Source organism: Orbicella franksi, chromosome 3 (assembly GCF_964199315.1).
Source record: "Orbicella franksi chromosome 3, jaOrbFran1.1, whole genome shotgun sequence".
Taxonomy (NCBI): Eukaryota; Metazoa; Cnidaria; class Anthozoa; order Scleractinia; family Merulinidae; genus Orbicella; species Orbicella franksi.
This window is the reverse complement of record NC_138147.1, coordinates 31,895,414-31,911,937: the sequence shown is the minus strand read 5'-3', so window position 1 is coordinate 31,911,937 and position 16,524 is coordinate 31,895,414. Positions and strand designations below refer to the sequence as shown.

General features: G+C 38.9%; 3 protein-coding genes across 3 annotated transcripts in view; 1 reads left to right on the top strand and 2 right to left on the bottom strand.

Annotated features, from left to right (window-relative positions):
• Positions 1–2,956: 2,956 nt before the first annotated feature.
• LOC145482050 (uncharacterized) lies at positions 2,957–12,439 on the bottom strand. The gene is made up of 9 exons (XM_081460629.1): positions 10,829–12,439; positions 9,050–9,197; positions 8,446–8,644; positions 7,579–7,657; positions 7,419–7,469; positions 6,989–7,149; positions 6,260–6,332; positions 5,132–5,279; positions 2,957–4,510 (listed from the first exon to the last, which is right to left on the bottom strand). Exons 1-9 carry the CDS (start codon positions 11,444–11,446, stop codon positions 4,395–4,397), a joined length of 1,593 nt encoding a protein of 530 aa, XP_081316755.1. The 5' UTR covers positions 11,447–12,439; the 3' UTR covers positions 2,957–4,394.
• On the top strand, positions 12,432–15,167 carry LOC145482052 (potassium voltage-gated channel subfamily A member 3-like). The gene is made up of 2 exons (XM_081460631.1): positions 12,432–13,928; positions 15,012–15,167. Exons 1-2 carry the CDS (start codon positions 12,704–12,706, stop codon positions 15,152–15,154), a joined length of 1,368 nt encoding a protein of 455 aa, XP_081316757.1. The 5' UTR covers positions 12,432–12,703; the 3' UTR covers positions 15,155–15,167.
• Positions 15,168–15,286: 119 nt separating this feature from the next.
• LOC145482044 (uncharacterized) overlaps positions 15,287–16,524 on the bottom strand; it is a 37,954-nt gene continuing 36,716 nt past the window's right edge. Inside the window, exon 51 of the mRNA XM_081460621.1 lies at positions 15,287–16,524. This exon is cut by the window's right edge and continues 231 nt beyond it. The gene's annotated coding sequence lies outside the window, so the exon portion shown is untranslated.

Here is a 16,524-nt window from a genome sequence, read left to right as displayed (position 1 = left end):
CCTGGTAGGTTCAGCCTTGCTGGGCAGGTTCCAGGTGAAAGGTCAGACGAACTGCAGCACCTGGTCCTTCAAGTTGGGGGTTGGGCGAAGGGCCGATAGCCCTTCCCTGTAAAACATCTCATATTACGGAAACCGCGCGGCCTTATGCGCAACAGGGAGCGAAGAAGGAAGGTCAGGTGAGGCTCATTCATGCTGAGCCATCTTCATCTGTTTCTCTCGCTTTTAGTTCTACAACGACCTTAATGTTCTTTAACTCCTCATTAAACCCGATTCTTTACTTTCGGAAGATAGAGGAAGTGAGACAAGCTGTGAAGGACAAAATTAAATTAGACAAGTACTTTGCTGTTGATTGACCTAGTTAGCTAGCTCTTGAGGCTTGTGGAACTATTAGGCAGTGAACAAAGTTTAGGGGTAAATGAAAATTATATTGTACTATGTCTATCACTATGAAATAAAACTTGTTATCGCTTCGGTTATGCAAATGCAGCGGCAATATTGATACAGTTTACTCTGAGCCATGTGAACAAGAAGACAGATAGTTCCTTTATTAATTGATTTTCCAATTAGGCAGCCTGAAAGTTCTACCGTTAATTAATTCAAAACTTAAATGAATACCCCGACTCCGTAGGTTATTGATTTTGTTAAAAGGATGCCTTTTCTGAGGTTGTTAAGGTCATCTTCTCTTTACTACTGTTTTTATAAAGGGTCTATAAAACAACGTTGTAAGACAGTTTAGTGGTATTATGTCAGTTTTGGACTTAATAACAGTGTCTGACTTAAAGAAGGGTCTTTTTCCGGTTACGTGCCACACTAGTTAATGAAGAACAGCCTCCTAACTTTTAAAAACGGTCTTTTATGAGCAAAACGAGAACTTGTCAATGAATAGTCCAAGAAAGATGGAATTAAGTTTATTCTGTCTCTAAGTAAGTTGTCCATGTCACAAACCCCCCAAAAAAACAGTGTTTTAAGTATTGTTTTCTGAACTGTGATAATAGCTAGTATCATTTGCCTGCTTAACCTTTTTGTTCTTGTACGCAGCCGTACATCTCATTAATTTTATTACAAGAGATGAAAGAAAAGGTAAAAGAACACAAAAAGGAAGGTAAGGGAGTGGAGGAAAATAGAACCTGACTTTACTGTGAATTTTCACATCTACTTTTTCGAGAAGAAATCGCTTACACGTCTTAAAAAGTATTTTAAAACAACTCTGTGGATCTTTACAGCAATTTTACTGCTCTAAAGATAAATTCTTTTTGGGTCTGGAATCTGTGTGAGTTGTTAGGTACATTTTTAGGTTCATCGCAGACAAAAAGAGCTTTTCACAACCTTTATAAAATGCAAATGCATCTATACCTCGCCAACTTCGAGTGTCAAATATGTATAATGTTCCTGAGGAACATCAACAATCAACAGCATAATATTTCCTGCTTTCCATCTCTTGCCCGTTGAGTAACGTTAGTACGGTCATTTTTCTACATAGTTGTAGTTAAATGATAAAAGACACTTTTTATGCCATCTTAGAAATTAAAACCTCGCCTAAAAGACGAATCGACGTCTGTCAATATATATATTTTTTTATTCTAGGTAATAATACGTCACTGCGGCAGCTGCAATATGCATCCTTTATGGGATGAGAAAATCCTTCCGCTGTGAGGTTGCTTAACTTGAAGTCACTCTTCGACTATATAAAAGGGTCTAAAAGGGTCTAAAAGGGTTGCAAATGGGCAATTATCCCTTTTTTTATCCATCGACCTATATGTGTCAATGTATTTACTCAATGTCACGCTCTAAGGATGATGGAGGTTGAGACACAGTCAGCGACCTTCGGCGTTATTGAACCTTAAAAGCTGCCATGGTACAGAAAATAATGACTCCTGAGTGTCAACTAATTGGCAACATCGTCTGTTATGAAGGATTCAATTTTGGAATTACACTTCGACTGAAATCATGAAAGAATGTTTAACCGCCAGAAAAATTGCAAAACAGAACTCGAAACGTTCATTGTAAAACTCAGCTCACAATCCAAGTTCTTTGTAGAATAAATACTTGTTTTGAGGTTTGTGACGTACACAACTTACTTAGAGTAAGAATTAGCTTAATTTCATTTTTCTTGAACCAGTTAATACAAAGTTATTGTTTTTATCATATATAAACGTCCCTTTTTAAAGTTAGGAGGATGTTCTTCATTAACTAGTGCGGCACGTGATCTGAAAAAGACCCTTACTTTTTGAAGCGAGGCTGCGAAGACCTTCATCATTGTACCGGGTAACTGTCTCACGAAGTTGTTTTACAAAAAATTCATTAGAAGATGACCTTAACGACATTAATTAGATGGAACCAACCTAAGGAAATTATCCTTTTAACAAAATCAATAACTTACTGAGTGAATATTTATTTAAGCCATGAAAGGTGAAACTTTCAATCTGTTCAAATTGGAAAATAAATAACAAAAGCAACTTTCTGTCTTCGTGTACACATGGGTCAAAGTAAACTGTATTAATATTGCCGCTTAATTTGCATAACAGAGGGATAACAAGTTTTATTTCATAGACATTGTACGATGTTAATTTACCCATAAATTCTGTTCTCTAACTAATAGTTCCACAAGAGCTAAATAACTCGATCAACAGCAAAGTACTTCTATGATTGTGTCCTTCACAGCCTGTCTCACTTCCTCTATCTTCCAGCAGTAAAGAATCGGGTTTAATGAGGAGTTATTTAACAAAAATTAAGGTAGTTGTAAAACCAAAAGCGAGAGAAACTGATGAAGATGGCTCAGCATGAATGAGCAGAGTTGCCAATATTACTTGTGGTAGATAACAAGCGAGTAACGTGAACGTTAACCACAGTGCAGTGAACACTTCCTGTATCGCGCTATGTTCAGTTGATTTATTTGGTTCGGTTGTTGAACATGTTCTTGGTCGTTCTTGTACTTGGTTTTGATGATGGCGGAGGGTGAGGAAAATCTTTGTATAAGAAAAGGTCGAAGTTACTATACAAAGTAATGTAAGTATAGTTTCACACCACAAGACTATAAAGAAATTCAAAAACTGCATTGTTGAAAAGATGGTGGATACAGCCCAAAATGTAACAACGATCAGGTGAGCTCGCTTCAAAGTTACAACTTGTCTGTATCTCAGCCCCAACAACAGGGCAAGAAGTCTGTCCACGCTTATTGCAGTCAGTGTCAACAGAGACACCAAACACAATGAATTACTAGTCATAGAAAGCACGACTACTGCGTAGCGACAGATCTTCCAATTCTCAACCAATACAGACATAAGAGAAATAACAGCGAGGCGCTCAAAGATCAGTAGTTGCAAGGTTACTTAGTAAGACTTTGGACGGTGGATGAAGTGAAGACTTACGAAGAGCGGCTAGGATCAAAGCATTTCCAAGAAATGCCGCAATGGACAGAAAAGCGTTTAAAACTGGGAGAGCTGTAAACTGGTCATATATTCCAGCGGTTATATCGATGAGCAGTATAGCAGCTCAGCCGCCGCAAAAATGTTCCGCTTTCCATCTTCAGAAACGTTTACTGTAGCCATTACTCTCGTGAGTTTAACTGCTTGCTGGAATGCCTTGATCAAAATTCATGCTTGTTATTTTTTGTCAAAGAAGTCATCCATGAACAATTAATTTAGTAAAGCAATTTAACTAGCCTGACCTCGCCAAGCAGATGGTTTTGCTACCAGACTGTCGTGCTTTTTACTCAAAGGTAGCACAGTATTTTTGTTTGAAATACGGACAAAAATACAAATTTATAGTACAGCTATTGAGGTCGCCCGCTTGCAAACGACTTTTCTTTCTGGAAATGAGCTTGCTTCCCTCCCTCTGCTATCCCCTCCTTCTCTGTTCTTGCGGAGGAACGCCGCAAAATCGCTCTTGCGGGGAAATCGTAAACAAAGTTTGCTTGGAATTTTGTCAAAACTTCCTGTCTGCTTTTATTGTTTTGCATCCTACTGACTTACTCACTTTGACGAGAGACAGCAAGGTGGTGAGACCTACTCTTCGCCCCAAAAATAAAACAATATGGCGGTATTTGCTCGCATGGGAGATCACACCTCGGCGTGTGGCCTGGGTACTACTTATAACGTTTATGAGGGTTTCTTGTGTTGATATTTTATTGAACTTATTTCATTCTTTCATAAATCCATCTTTGGAAGAGTTAAAAAAAAACTTAGTTTTTTACCGGCTCTATAAATACTTAAATTCTTGCATTTTTTTAGCAGTTGCTGAAAATATTTCCTTCTTTTGTACGTATGAATGTTTTTGACAAACAATTCAGAATAGCAGCGATGCGTCAGTTACAATCCGTCACGCAACACGCCTCTCAAGGAGAGTTGCGTGACGACTGAAAACTTTTGAAAATATGCTGGGAAGTACGATTTCAGTCACAGCTCAGTGTGTGGTAATTCCGTCTGTATGGAGTCCAAGTTGTCTGCGGCTGATGGCAAAGTTTTTTTCATAATCTCCTTATCTTCGGCCCACTCTTTTTCGTAGTAAATTCCTGCAGAAAAAAATAACCAAAAAGCAATGAAAAGAGCATTGCTATTAGTAAATGTAAATGTAAATGTAATTTGTTTACCCACGGAGCACCAAGGAGTTCACAGAACTCGTTCAGAAATGTCCGTGCATTCAAGGATCGAATTGGAATTTGAGAAATGTCGGTTTTTGAGTAATTGGCCTTTCATAACACACTACTGTCAACAATGGTACGGGAAAAATCTGACATATTAGTTCAAGATTTTAAGCTACACACGGAGACATCATCCAAATTACAAAGTCCGAAAAGTTAAATTAGACAAGTTATTGTTGCCTAGTTTTGGAAGCAGTTTATACATTCTTTTGTTAACTTGTTATTTTCTTTGTTATCTTCTTCTTCGCCAAGTTCAAAGATTAAATCTGCCTCTATCTTCCCCATCTTTGTGCCTGTTTGGTAAGCAACTACCTTAATGGTATTTTTCGACCCCAAATATAACAACTATTTTGCGTTTTCTAAACTGTAACTTTATGCACTGTAACAAGAACTTTAAAATGTGGCGCGAAGCTCCTATCGACAAGAGTATCACTGACGGAAATGAGATATGCAGAGATCTGGGAAACAAACGTAAAGATTTTGTTGACTGACCTGATTTGTCATCATCTTTCTTTTTCAGATATAGCTTCAACACATCATCAAGACGCTTCCTCATTTCGTCTTCGGACACAAAATCAGTATTTTCAGGCTGAAGCATGCTGTAAAGTTCTCTGGCTACCTTGGCTGAGCCACCAAAATCCTGCCACATAGAAACGGATACTTTGCTGATAACTTTCCAAAACTATACATTACAGTAGATTTCGTTGTTAACGTTATTTCGGGAAGTGAAGAATTAACTAAAGATATATCTATCAATTTCCTTAACTTCTATGACAAATTTTATGGTTACGAGTGCGTTCGTCATCGGGTTGCACTGTATAGGTATAAGTGTTTTCTTTGGCCTTGTATTTGTTTTTCTGAATGAGAATTCTCTTCCAAGGACGTATATATTCGTCCTCAAACAAAAGACATTACTGATAGCCCGGTTGTTCGCGATGGCTTTAATCAATTACCTCCGGTTTTGGAAAAAATATCATTACGGCCGCCGGTTGGAGAGGGTGTTTGGCTCTGGTAGGGAAGGGTTTGTTAAAATTATACCGTGCAACTGAAGAAAACAAAGTTGCTGTCTTATCAGCCAATCAAAACCAAACATTTGCTAACCAATAACACGTCACTAGTGACATGTTTTCCCGCGCTTGCCGTGTGCACAACATCGATGCAAGGCTCTCTCTCTGAAAGGCAAAGGAGAGAGAAACTGGTATCGAGGTTGCCATATGCACAGGTTACACAGGTTACGTGCTTTCCAGCGCTTGTCACCGGGTACATGTTTTCCCGCCCTTTTCAATGGAAACATATTCTCCCTCGTTTACCAGTGCCGGTTACATGTCCTCCCACCCCTTCTGCCAGCAACGTGTTTTCGGGTGCTTGACACCTGTTACAGCTTTTACCGCAATTGGCGCCGCTTACTTGTTTTCTCGTGTTTTTCGCATTTATCACGGGCTATCTAACGGCGCTTCCTGCCGCTTGCACGTTTTCCCGCGCTTGTTGTAATCGGATGTATACATGCTTTCAATTCCATCACCTGAATACTGCCAGTCACATCGCTTCAAGTTCTGATTGGTGAATCCCACCAGCTACTTGATTACTTGTGGCCTTGGTTTTTATTTTGGACTTCCTTACCTCATAGCGTACTATCAGGTTTTTAACCGTAAGTTTCCCGTCACCATCTTCCAGAGCCTTGTCAAAAACAGACCTGAAAATGAGAAAAGTCTGATCAACACCCTAACAACATTTTGCTTAAAGTACATACGTAACAACGAAAACAACAGCCTTTCTTTTGTACTCATAGTTACGATGTACATTATAAGTTACAATGTAAGTTATAAAAACAACCGTTTGATCACCAGCATTCTGCAGGCAAAGATCACTTTGTCTTGAATTTTCTTCACTCTCTCCTTCTGTTTTGAACGCGTTTCTATGCCAAGCACAAAAAAAATTTCTATACCACGCGCTCTCTCACGCGTGTGTTGTGCACGGGGCCTAAGGCGTTTTCCCTCCGAAAACGCATCATTAGTTTTCCGTCCACACCACGCCGGAGAAATTTGAAAACGTAATAATCACTGACAGCAGAAAAGCTTAAGTGCACCCTTGAGGGTTACGGTTAATCACAAGATTATCAAGACGTCATCGGCTTTCGAAAACCTCCGTATTCAAAATGTTTCCGTCCACATTAAAACGCAAAGCTGGTGTCTTCAAATTCCTCCGGTTTGAAGAGCGTTTTCGAAAAGCTCCGTTTTCATAACGGATTAGTGTGGACGGACTAGGCTTCACTGTAGAGATCAAGCTTCGTTTTCAAATTTCTCCCGCGTAGTGTGGATAGGGCCTTAGTGTTCATTATACATCCCTTACTTGACTTCATCAAGATCAAACAGAGCGAACTCATATTCCTCAGTGTTAGCAGGGTCACCATCCACTTCATTAGCCATCTGTTTCACTTGTTCAACTGTCAGTGCCTCAATGTCTTGTTTAGTGACATAACCTTTGTTGTCGGCATCCATTACTTTAAAGACCTTCACAAATAAGGCAAAAATAAATTCTCCCAGTTAGACATTGATGTTTCGACAAGTGAGCATCTTAATTTGATCATTTAGCTTACTCAGGCACAGCTATCAGAAGTCACTGTTAGTCAAAGAAGGAAATTATTAATTAAAAATTGTTGAATTAGATGGAAATGTCTTATGACACTAAATAATTCTGGACAATGTATTTCCAGAATGTTCTTGCAAGACCTAGGAATAAAAGGCATCTTAAGAGTTAAGTAAATTCCATTAGGCCTTACTTTTTCTGCAATATCTCTCCTTGCATCATCGTGTTCTTCCATGATTCCTCCCTTTAAAAACAACAACAAACTACACTGTCACATAACATGTCCCTCACTGTGCTGAGACTGTCAAATTCTTGATGCATTTATAAAGAAAGCTTCGATTTGCCTTCCTTACCTCAGTCAACTGTTGAAAGATATCATCCACAAACAGTCGTCTATCTTCTCTTCCTTCAAACTGAGAGAGGTACTCATCTCTGCCAAACAAAAATCAGTTGAAAATCATTAGCACCAAGAATACAAATAACTTGTGATCTGTGCTTTTTGAGATGTACTGTAGGACTCCAAAAAGCCCAGTGGTCTCCTCCACTACATGTAAGACCAAGAAGAAGTTAGCCATTTCTGCTGGCACCCAGATTAAGTCCTAGATACAAAAAGCTGGATATTTTAGGATTTTTAAGGTTTCAGAAAATTTGTAGACATTTTGGAATTAAAAAAATAGAATTTTTGCAGGATTTTTAGATTATTAGCTGATTTTGAAGAAAAATGGTTTCCCCGCTTTATTTAGAATTCCAACAAAATGACAATTTGAATCCATTTTCGTGCAAGTTGTTTACTATTGCCAATTGGTAGCTGCAATCCAACCTTACAGCAGTGTTTCCATCCTCTGAAATGTTTTCCACCATTCCTATGGAAGTAAGTGGTCAGTAAATGTTCAAACATGGCAGCGGAGCTAAACTGAGGCTCAAGGAGGGGAGGGGGGATGAGCTGAGGTTTCACTTTAAAAAAATTGTGCTATATTTGGCCATTTTAAGAAAATTTTTGACATATTTGGAAATTTTAAGAGGGGTTTTATGAGATGAAATTGGGAATTTCCACATAGATTTTAAGATCATTTTTTGGGCTTTTGTAGTGAGGCCTACACACAGCTACTTTTAAGAACCATGCTTGATTCAAGCTCTTTATTTGTAGTTAACTTGAAAAGAAATACCCTTCAATTTACAGTTTTAAATTTTCATTTTTAAAATCTATAGATGCTGCATACTTCATTTCAAATGGGTCTATATTGCCCATGGTTTGGGGTCCATGCCCTGGATAGGTCCAAACCATGTTCACATCTGACAAGGGTGTGTATTCTAACTTGGCATTTTCACAGCCTGTGGGGTCAAATTCTGTCAGCCGTGAGAAGAGGACTGAAACAGCCATGTTCTTTGAGCCATAAGATCGCACCTGGTGCCAATAACCTGTAAACAACAACAAGAAACAAATCTATGTTATAACACAGCCTCTGCACCTGCTACACTGTTTTCTGTGTCAAACAAAGTATTATTTCCATTTTCCTTTTTTGTGGGGGAAGGGTGGGGGAAGGTGGCGACTAACAGGACTTCTAAAGATTTTTGGAGATGATCCAAAGATCCCTGAAGTCTTCTAATTTCCAATTTCCTTGACGTCTAAGCCAAGTGCAACAATGTGTAACAAACCAAAGGGCTATAAGACAAGAATTTACATTTAAACAAATAGTGTCAATTACTTCTGTTGAATTGGACAAGGTCTGAATCATATTTCTCACTGGAAAGTTGTAGTAAGCAAGTTTATGTAATCTCTCTAAATAAACATGCCTTAAAATTGTAACCAATAGCATCACTTACTGTAAGGTAAGAAGAGGCAATCCCCTGGTGTCATATTTGCATATTGCCATCTTACTTGTTTAAACCTGGGATACTTGATAAGATTCACACTTTGAACATCCAGGGTGGCAAATCCTCCATAACCCCTGTCTCCATCAGCCATGGGTATCTACAATTCACAAAATCATGAGCCACACATGAATAAGAAATAAAATATCTATTTCTGTTATCAGTGGCAAATTTAGGGAAGAGACCCAAGTCCTGCCCTTTCTCCCTTATTGCTGAAAGTATCTAAAATACTGAATTTTTGGAGGGTCCCACTTTAATTTAATAAGGTGCAAAGGACTGGACAAATCTTGGGACCCCAACCTTATAAAGAACTCTGGATCAACCTATGGTTGTAAATATGTTCTCATAATGATTATATACAGTAAATCCTCGAATTAGCACCCCCCTCGAATACGCGCCCCCTTCGAATCAGTGCCCCTCCTGTTGGCCAAAATTTAAAAATAGTGCCCCTCCTTGAATAAGCGCCCCTTACCCTCCCCCCATTTTGTGGATGTGTGCTGAGACAACAAAGGATGTATAGTTTTTGTCGTGTAGTATTAGATTTGTACATTGTTTCTGTTTGGGAACACGTTAAGCGAACACGTTGAACACGTTAAGTACTAACAGTGCCGCGATTTAAACTTTAAGGTCAGCTTTTTATGTCGATAAATATCTCAGGTTGTTGATTATGTGCAGATGATGTTTTGAAAAAAATGATCACGTCAGGCTACCATTTGGGAAAAATTAAATAAGCGCCCCCTTGAATAAGTGCCTCCCATTTTCTCCTAAATTTGAAATAAGTGCCCTGGGTGCTAATTTGAGGATTTACGGTATTAATATTTCACTCCAACTCACCCTGCAGGTGACGGAGTGAAATAACATGCACTGATCTTTATTGTGTTGTTCCAGAAAATATCCATACCCCTCCCACGGAAGGTTTTGAAGCTTGAACCCCCCTGCCCCACCCCTCCGGAAATTCCATTTTAGTGCCATACTTTCCTTTAAAAAATTGGACTTTTGAACCCCCCTCCCCCTTGAAATTTCCATGAACCTTCCTTGGGGTGGGTATGGATATTTTCTGGAACTACACATTGTGCCTTTTATAAATTATAAACTAAGGCAAAGAAATCAAAATCTTATTTCTTTCATCAGATTGCTATGGGAGAAAATGAAATGGAGTGAGGTTATTAACCTTCCATAAGGAGACACCTGTGGGAACAATTTTCTTCTGGTTCCAAGCATGTCTGTTCACAGGGGTATTTACTGACTCTTGTGACTTTGAGTAATCAGTAATTATCACCATTGTTCAAAACAGCACCTTTAACTTGCAGGTGAATAATGGGAGATATTTACCAAGTCAAGTCACCAGCGTGTACCTGCTATATACCAGTTTAAATATTTATTTTACCCTAACAGTATTTTAATTTTAATAATAAATAAAAGGTTCCATAAAATATAAAACATCAGATTTTCATTTAAGTATTAAAAATATTGTGCTTCCACGGAAACAGGTGTTGTTGTCAAAAATCTGAGTCAATTTCCATGGTTTTGACAACATGGAAGTATTTGCATATAATTGCAACGCGTGAACACTGAAGGATTTTTACACGACTAAACAAGTAAGCTTTCATTGAATTACGTATTCAACTTCAGTGACTATTTTTCGTTGCCAGAATTTTGTCATTTTGAACTTTGCTTGGGATAAAATAAACGCTTAGATTAAAATCAGCTATAATGCGAGTTTAAACTTACATTTTCTTCGTTCTCAGGGTGAACTAAGATCCAATCTTTAGTTCCGTTTAGCAAACAGTTGATTGCATTATCAGCATCTTTATGAAGCATACTTCTTGTTCCACCAGAACTCAACCAAAGGTTCGCTTCTAAAATTCTCTCACTGAACGTACCACACATCAGAAAGGGCAAAACCCTTACTTCAGTCGATAAAGGATCCGGAAGTTGCGAAACAGTGTAGGAATCTTTTTGTTGATAAGTTTCGAGAAAACTTCGAATCGTGTCCCTACCAAGACCTCTTTCTCCGACCGGGACATGATCTTTCTCTCGTTTCGCTTCTAGCTTGACTTCTAGTTCACCGTAACTTTCTTTCAAATATTGATCAGTCCACAAATGAAAGGCAGGAAAGTTTTTCGCTGCACCGCGAAATATAACGGGTTTGCGAGCACTAGCATATTGATCCCAAAACTCTTGCGGAGAAGGAAGATCGTGTAAAATGTCCACATGGCCTTCAGAATCTCTGTGCTTGCCTAATTCTTCGCCATGACCTCGTGGGAGTTCTTGATAACTCACAGTAGTGTAAGTTAGTCCCGAGACAAGCAAAACAAACAGGTAAATTTTATCGATGTGCACAGCCATCACAAATCGTGAAATTTCTTCTGAAAAGACGAAAGAACCTGGTTTTGAGCATAGAAATGAGGCACAGTGCTGGGAAAAATCTGGATTGGGAAAAATAGGAATGGACTAGTGGCTTTCTCCTTGTGTAAACTTGGGAATATAACTGGATCACAGCATATTTTTAACGCATTTTAAGTTCCTAGGACTAGTATGGTCATCTGAAAGTTTGTGGTATCGATTTTTTTTCGAGTGTAAACTACGCCAAGGGACAAAGAATTTGCTTTTAGTCCCACAGGCTCGCACAATTTTGTTCCTCCTTTCCAGCGGGTGATGGTCCATTCGCAAATAATATCCAGCTGCGGAGTTATTAAATGTCAGTAAGACGTCTTTAGTTAACCTCGAACTCCTGAAAAGACTGTAATTGAGTTAAGTTAGGAAGATTATTACCAGATGTAAAAAACTTTTTTTTTTTAGTTTCTTACAGCGAGAAATCTTGCTTTAACGAGCGTGATACACAAATAATAATCGTAACCCTTGACATCCAGAAACATATCAAGCCCTAGTTAACCAAACATATTTTCCGCGGCCTGTCCTTCGTTCAGAACGCTTGGTGTGAACGTTAACCGAAAGATAAATATAAATGTTATCTTTTATTATTTAGTCAACGAAGGGAGTCGGTCGCACATTTTGTTGCGAGTCAAAAAAAAGATGTTGTAGTCGTCTTTAATATGTTCACCACGGCAAAATAACTGAGATGTACAAAAAGCTGAAAAATAGAACCAACAGAAGAACTTCGAATTACAAACACGAAAAGTAACACTTAAAATGCTTCCAGGGTAAGCAGATATTATTTAATTATGTAAATCAGGTGAATCGACAATCCTGCAATAGAGATTGTATCAGATCTGGCAATGATCCTTTAAATTGATAATTGTTATTAAAACCAAGTTGAGTCGCTGTTTGTTATATTTCGATACAGCTTCAAATTGAGAGATGATCAAAAAGAAATTTCAATCCTCGCCACAGGTTTGAAGAATTTAAAGCCCTTTCGACTGCTTGAGATACTAGTTAATTGCTTCAGAAATGAAACAGATTGACCTCGATGACAGATCGCATAAAACAAAATCTGTTGACGGGGTTAAGGATAATAGATAAACAAAAAAAATATGCGGTCTGGCTCTTGCTTACAAGCTCTTTGATAATGCGATTAATAAAACAGGAGGTACGCGTAGAATATCTGGTTAGAAACGCACACAGTCTGCCGAGGCAACGCCGAAGATGCTACCTTTCTATGGGAAGCCATCAAATTTGGAAGCCTTTCCAGCTACACCGAAACATTTACGCAGGGGGACTGCAACTTTAATTCTACGCAGACGGAATGAAGAGCAACTGACCCCGAAAACAGAAAGCAACAGTATTAGAAGCAAGCAACTGTTACTCCGAGAGGAAAAGCTACAAATTAATGTCAGCGGAAGACGGTACGAAATATCTTTACAGCAACTTCAGAATTTTCCGAAAAGTTTGCTAGCCGATCCTGCAAAGCGAGAACTGTACTATGACGTAGAAAATGGCGAACTATTCTTCGACAGAAATCGAACTACTTTTGAAAGCGTGTTCTACTTTTACGCAACAAGTGGAATGTTAGTTTTTCCTACAAAAACGTTTTGCCAGCAGCTTGTGGCAGATGAACTGCATTTCTTTGGACTTTACGATTATTTGAGCCCGGAAGAGAAACATTACAACTTACCTCTTCCTAGCGCGGTGAAGCGTGACAGTCCAAGGGAGACTTGTCGACAAAAGTTTTGGGAATTATGCGAGATTCCCGAATCTAGCCCGCTTGCACGAATCACCAGTTTATTCTCGCTGGTTGTCATAGTATTTGCTGTTGTCATTCTGTGCATAGAAACCCTGCCAAGTGTGCGAAATTTGGATTCCGAACAGGACGTCTACAACACTCGTACGAACCTAAGCTTGGGAGCAAACCGAAACACTAGTCAGCCAACCTACAACAGCACCTCACATAATGCCCTGAAATATTTCATCTTGCGAGCTGAAGAATTTTGCATGGCTTGGTTCACGGTAGAACTAGTAGCGCGCTTTGTTATTTCTCCACAAAAGGGCAGATTTCTGCGAAGGTTTTTAACCGTCGTAGATATCGCAGCGATTCTTCCGTTCTATATTTCCTTGATGACGTCTAAGAGCCAAGTCGTGCCCATTTTCGTCATCAAAATCTTCCACCTTTCAAAGATCTTCCGAGTGCTAAAAATCTCGCGCTACATGTCCACAATGAAAGTACTCGGTAAAACCGCCAGAGCGTGTCTGTTCGATCTTTGGACGGTTTTTTCGCTAACGCTTATCGGAACAATTTTATTCGGCATTATAGTGTACTACTGCGAGCAGTGGGACAAAACTACAGCGTTCCACAGTATTCCTGACGCATGCTGGTGGGCAGTGGTCACGATTACGACACTGGGCTATGGTGATATGGTCCCGAATACTCTAGGTAAGTGTAAACTGGAACAGATTTTAAGCTTTTGATTCCTACTCTTATCCCATCTTGCTATCGTCTTCATCCAGCCGGAGTTCAGTTCACCCCGCGCACATTGCAAGCTCGAGATAAGAGCAGGAATTTATCGCTAAAAGGATTAATCGAAGGTCGTAGTTGCTCATGAAAGATTTTTGTTACTTTTGGCGTGTTTCTGTTGGTTTTCTAAACTTCTAAACGCATCAAAAAGCCATAAGCCGCACGTGTTGATTCTTGGCACGTGCATCTTTTGACTTCTTGACCTCTGGCACCATTTGATTGGCTGAGCGGATTTGGCAAAACCAAGATAAAGGTGCCAAACAATGAATTCATGTTTATCGCAACGATGTAGAGTTCACCGTTTCATTGATCAAACTTCACGGTATTGAAGGGGAAAATCACGAATAGCGTATTCATCAGAATACAGTTTCTTTTGGTTTTCATCGCGTCTTAATCATAACTCTGTGAGCTTCAATTAACCTAACTGTGAACTATCATGACCTATAATTATTCGTTATTGTCGCGTACGCTTATCTGTAGTTCTCAAAACCTCCAGGTATTCGTAAGAAAACATAATTTCACGAAAATTATAGTTACCGTCCAAATATTTAGTATTTTCACTTTTTACAATTACATGATGTTGTATGTATAAAGGTAGTATGAGAGGGGAAAGGACAGTGTTTTTCGCCTCCTCTAACCCTTCCCCGTTTACGCCTACAACACAGGCTAAATACGTCGCCCGCATTCTTGAATTGTCTTATGTCTCAGTTGCTTTTGTCGTAGAAATGGCTTCTCATCTGAGGTTAGACCACGTACGCGTGAACCCTCAGTACAAACTGTAACTGACTTCGATCAATGTTACTCATGGGAAACAGATGGGAAAAGAGAAACATCGATTATTCCCAAGTATTCCCAAGAAGCTTACATTGCGAATGATATTTGAAAGGGTAGGGCGTACTGTCAGTAGCTAGGGGGAGGCTTGTTTACGGTATAAGTTGAAGGCCATAGAAATGATTGAATTAAAACAGTTCTCCTTTTCTTTCTCTCTCACTCCTCTGACAGCTGGCAAGATTGTTGGCGGAGCATGTTCTCTTTCAGGCGTTATTCTCATCACACCACTGCTGCCAATCATTTTCAACAAGTTTAGCCGGTTTCAAAAACTGGAAGACAGCAAGCCAATATCCCAGTGTCGGTCTACAGAGTAAGCGAAACGACTTAAAAGTATCTACAGTGAATAACGACTCTACAATCTGCATTTACAAGCTCGTGTTCTAGGAAGCCGCGAGTCTAAACAGCTTTTACAATAATATGGAGAGGTCGTTCGATTGTAGATAAAAACGTTTATTCAGCTTTAACCTACGCCAATAATTCCTTGATTTCGTTATTAGTCTTTCTTATATTACACTTATAATTTAGTTACAAAGTAATTGTGGTCTGCCTACGGAGCGGTTTTCCTCTTGCTGTTATAAAAGCAAAGCAAAAAGAACTCATTGCACCAATCACTTTGGCGGCATATAACTCAATTAACCAATCAAAATTCAAACTTAAACCGGGTAACCCGCGCCAAGCGTGGGAAAGTCGCGATTTCGGCATTGAACCTGATTGGCCGAGAAAATTCCTTTGCTTTGATTGGTTACGAGTATACGTAACAAGGGTTTTCTTTTTACCAATCGGCGAGCTCGCCAAACACAAACCTAAACAACACATACAGTTAGAGCGATTTTCAGTTGCGTGTCGCAAAGTAATCACTCTGGCCAATCCCAAAGGACACAGCCAATACAGTGAACCAATCGAGACCCGAAACAAGACAGCAGGAAGCGCGGGAAAACATGTGCAATTGAGTCACGATTGGTTTTGGTTTTACTTCTGATTAGGGAACAAAGTGGCGCGAATTTTCTTAGCAGATCACTTAGCATAGAAATTCAAAACCAAAACAAGCGAAATTACTTTCGACTCCACTAAAGTAAAAAATGTTCTCCCTCCTTGCTCAGTTGAAATCTGAAAGCCGCTTTACTACGGTATATATTACTAAAAAAATCCTTTACTTCATTTCATTTGTATAATTTTTATATTCATGCAACAACCAGTTCTCTCTTATCCCACAAAAAAATTATCCCGATTGAAGATTTTGCGACCAAAACGTATGGATGTCACGGGACGATTTTCAAGCCCTGTCAATATTTTACACAAAAGTTGCTCTACAAAATAAATAGTTAATTCTAGATTTATTAAATATCTACCTTCTGTAACTGAAATCATCTTGTAAATCATTTAATCTTGGAAATAGAAAATACTGTAAAAATAAATAACAAAATAACATGATTCTTTTGCTCTTTTCTTTGGAATGATTTTACATTTATATACGTTGGTGCCTGTATGGCCTAGTTCACACTAACAACATAACGACATAAGAAATACGGTATGTCGTTATGTTTGCAGTGTGAATATCCTGGCATAATGACCTAATAGCAACATAACAACATGAACTTATGGAGATTAGGGGAAAAAACTGATACTTCCGTTTTCTTTATGTCAATGTTCACAATACCGACATGAGCGATTATGTTGTTATGTC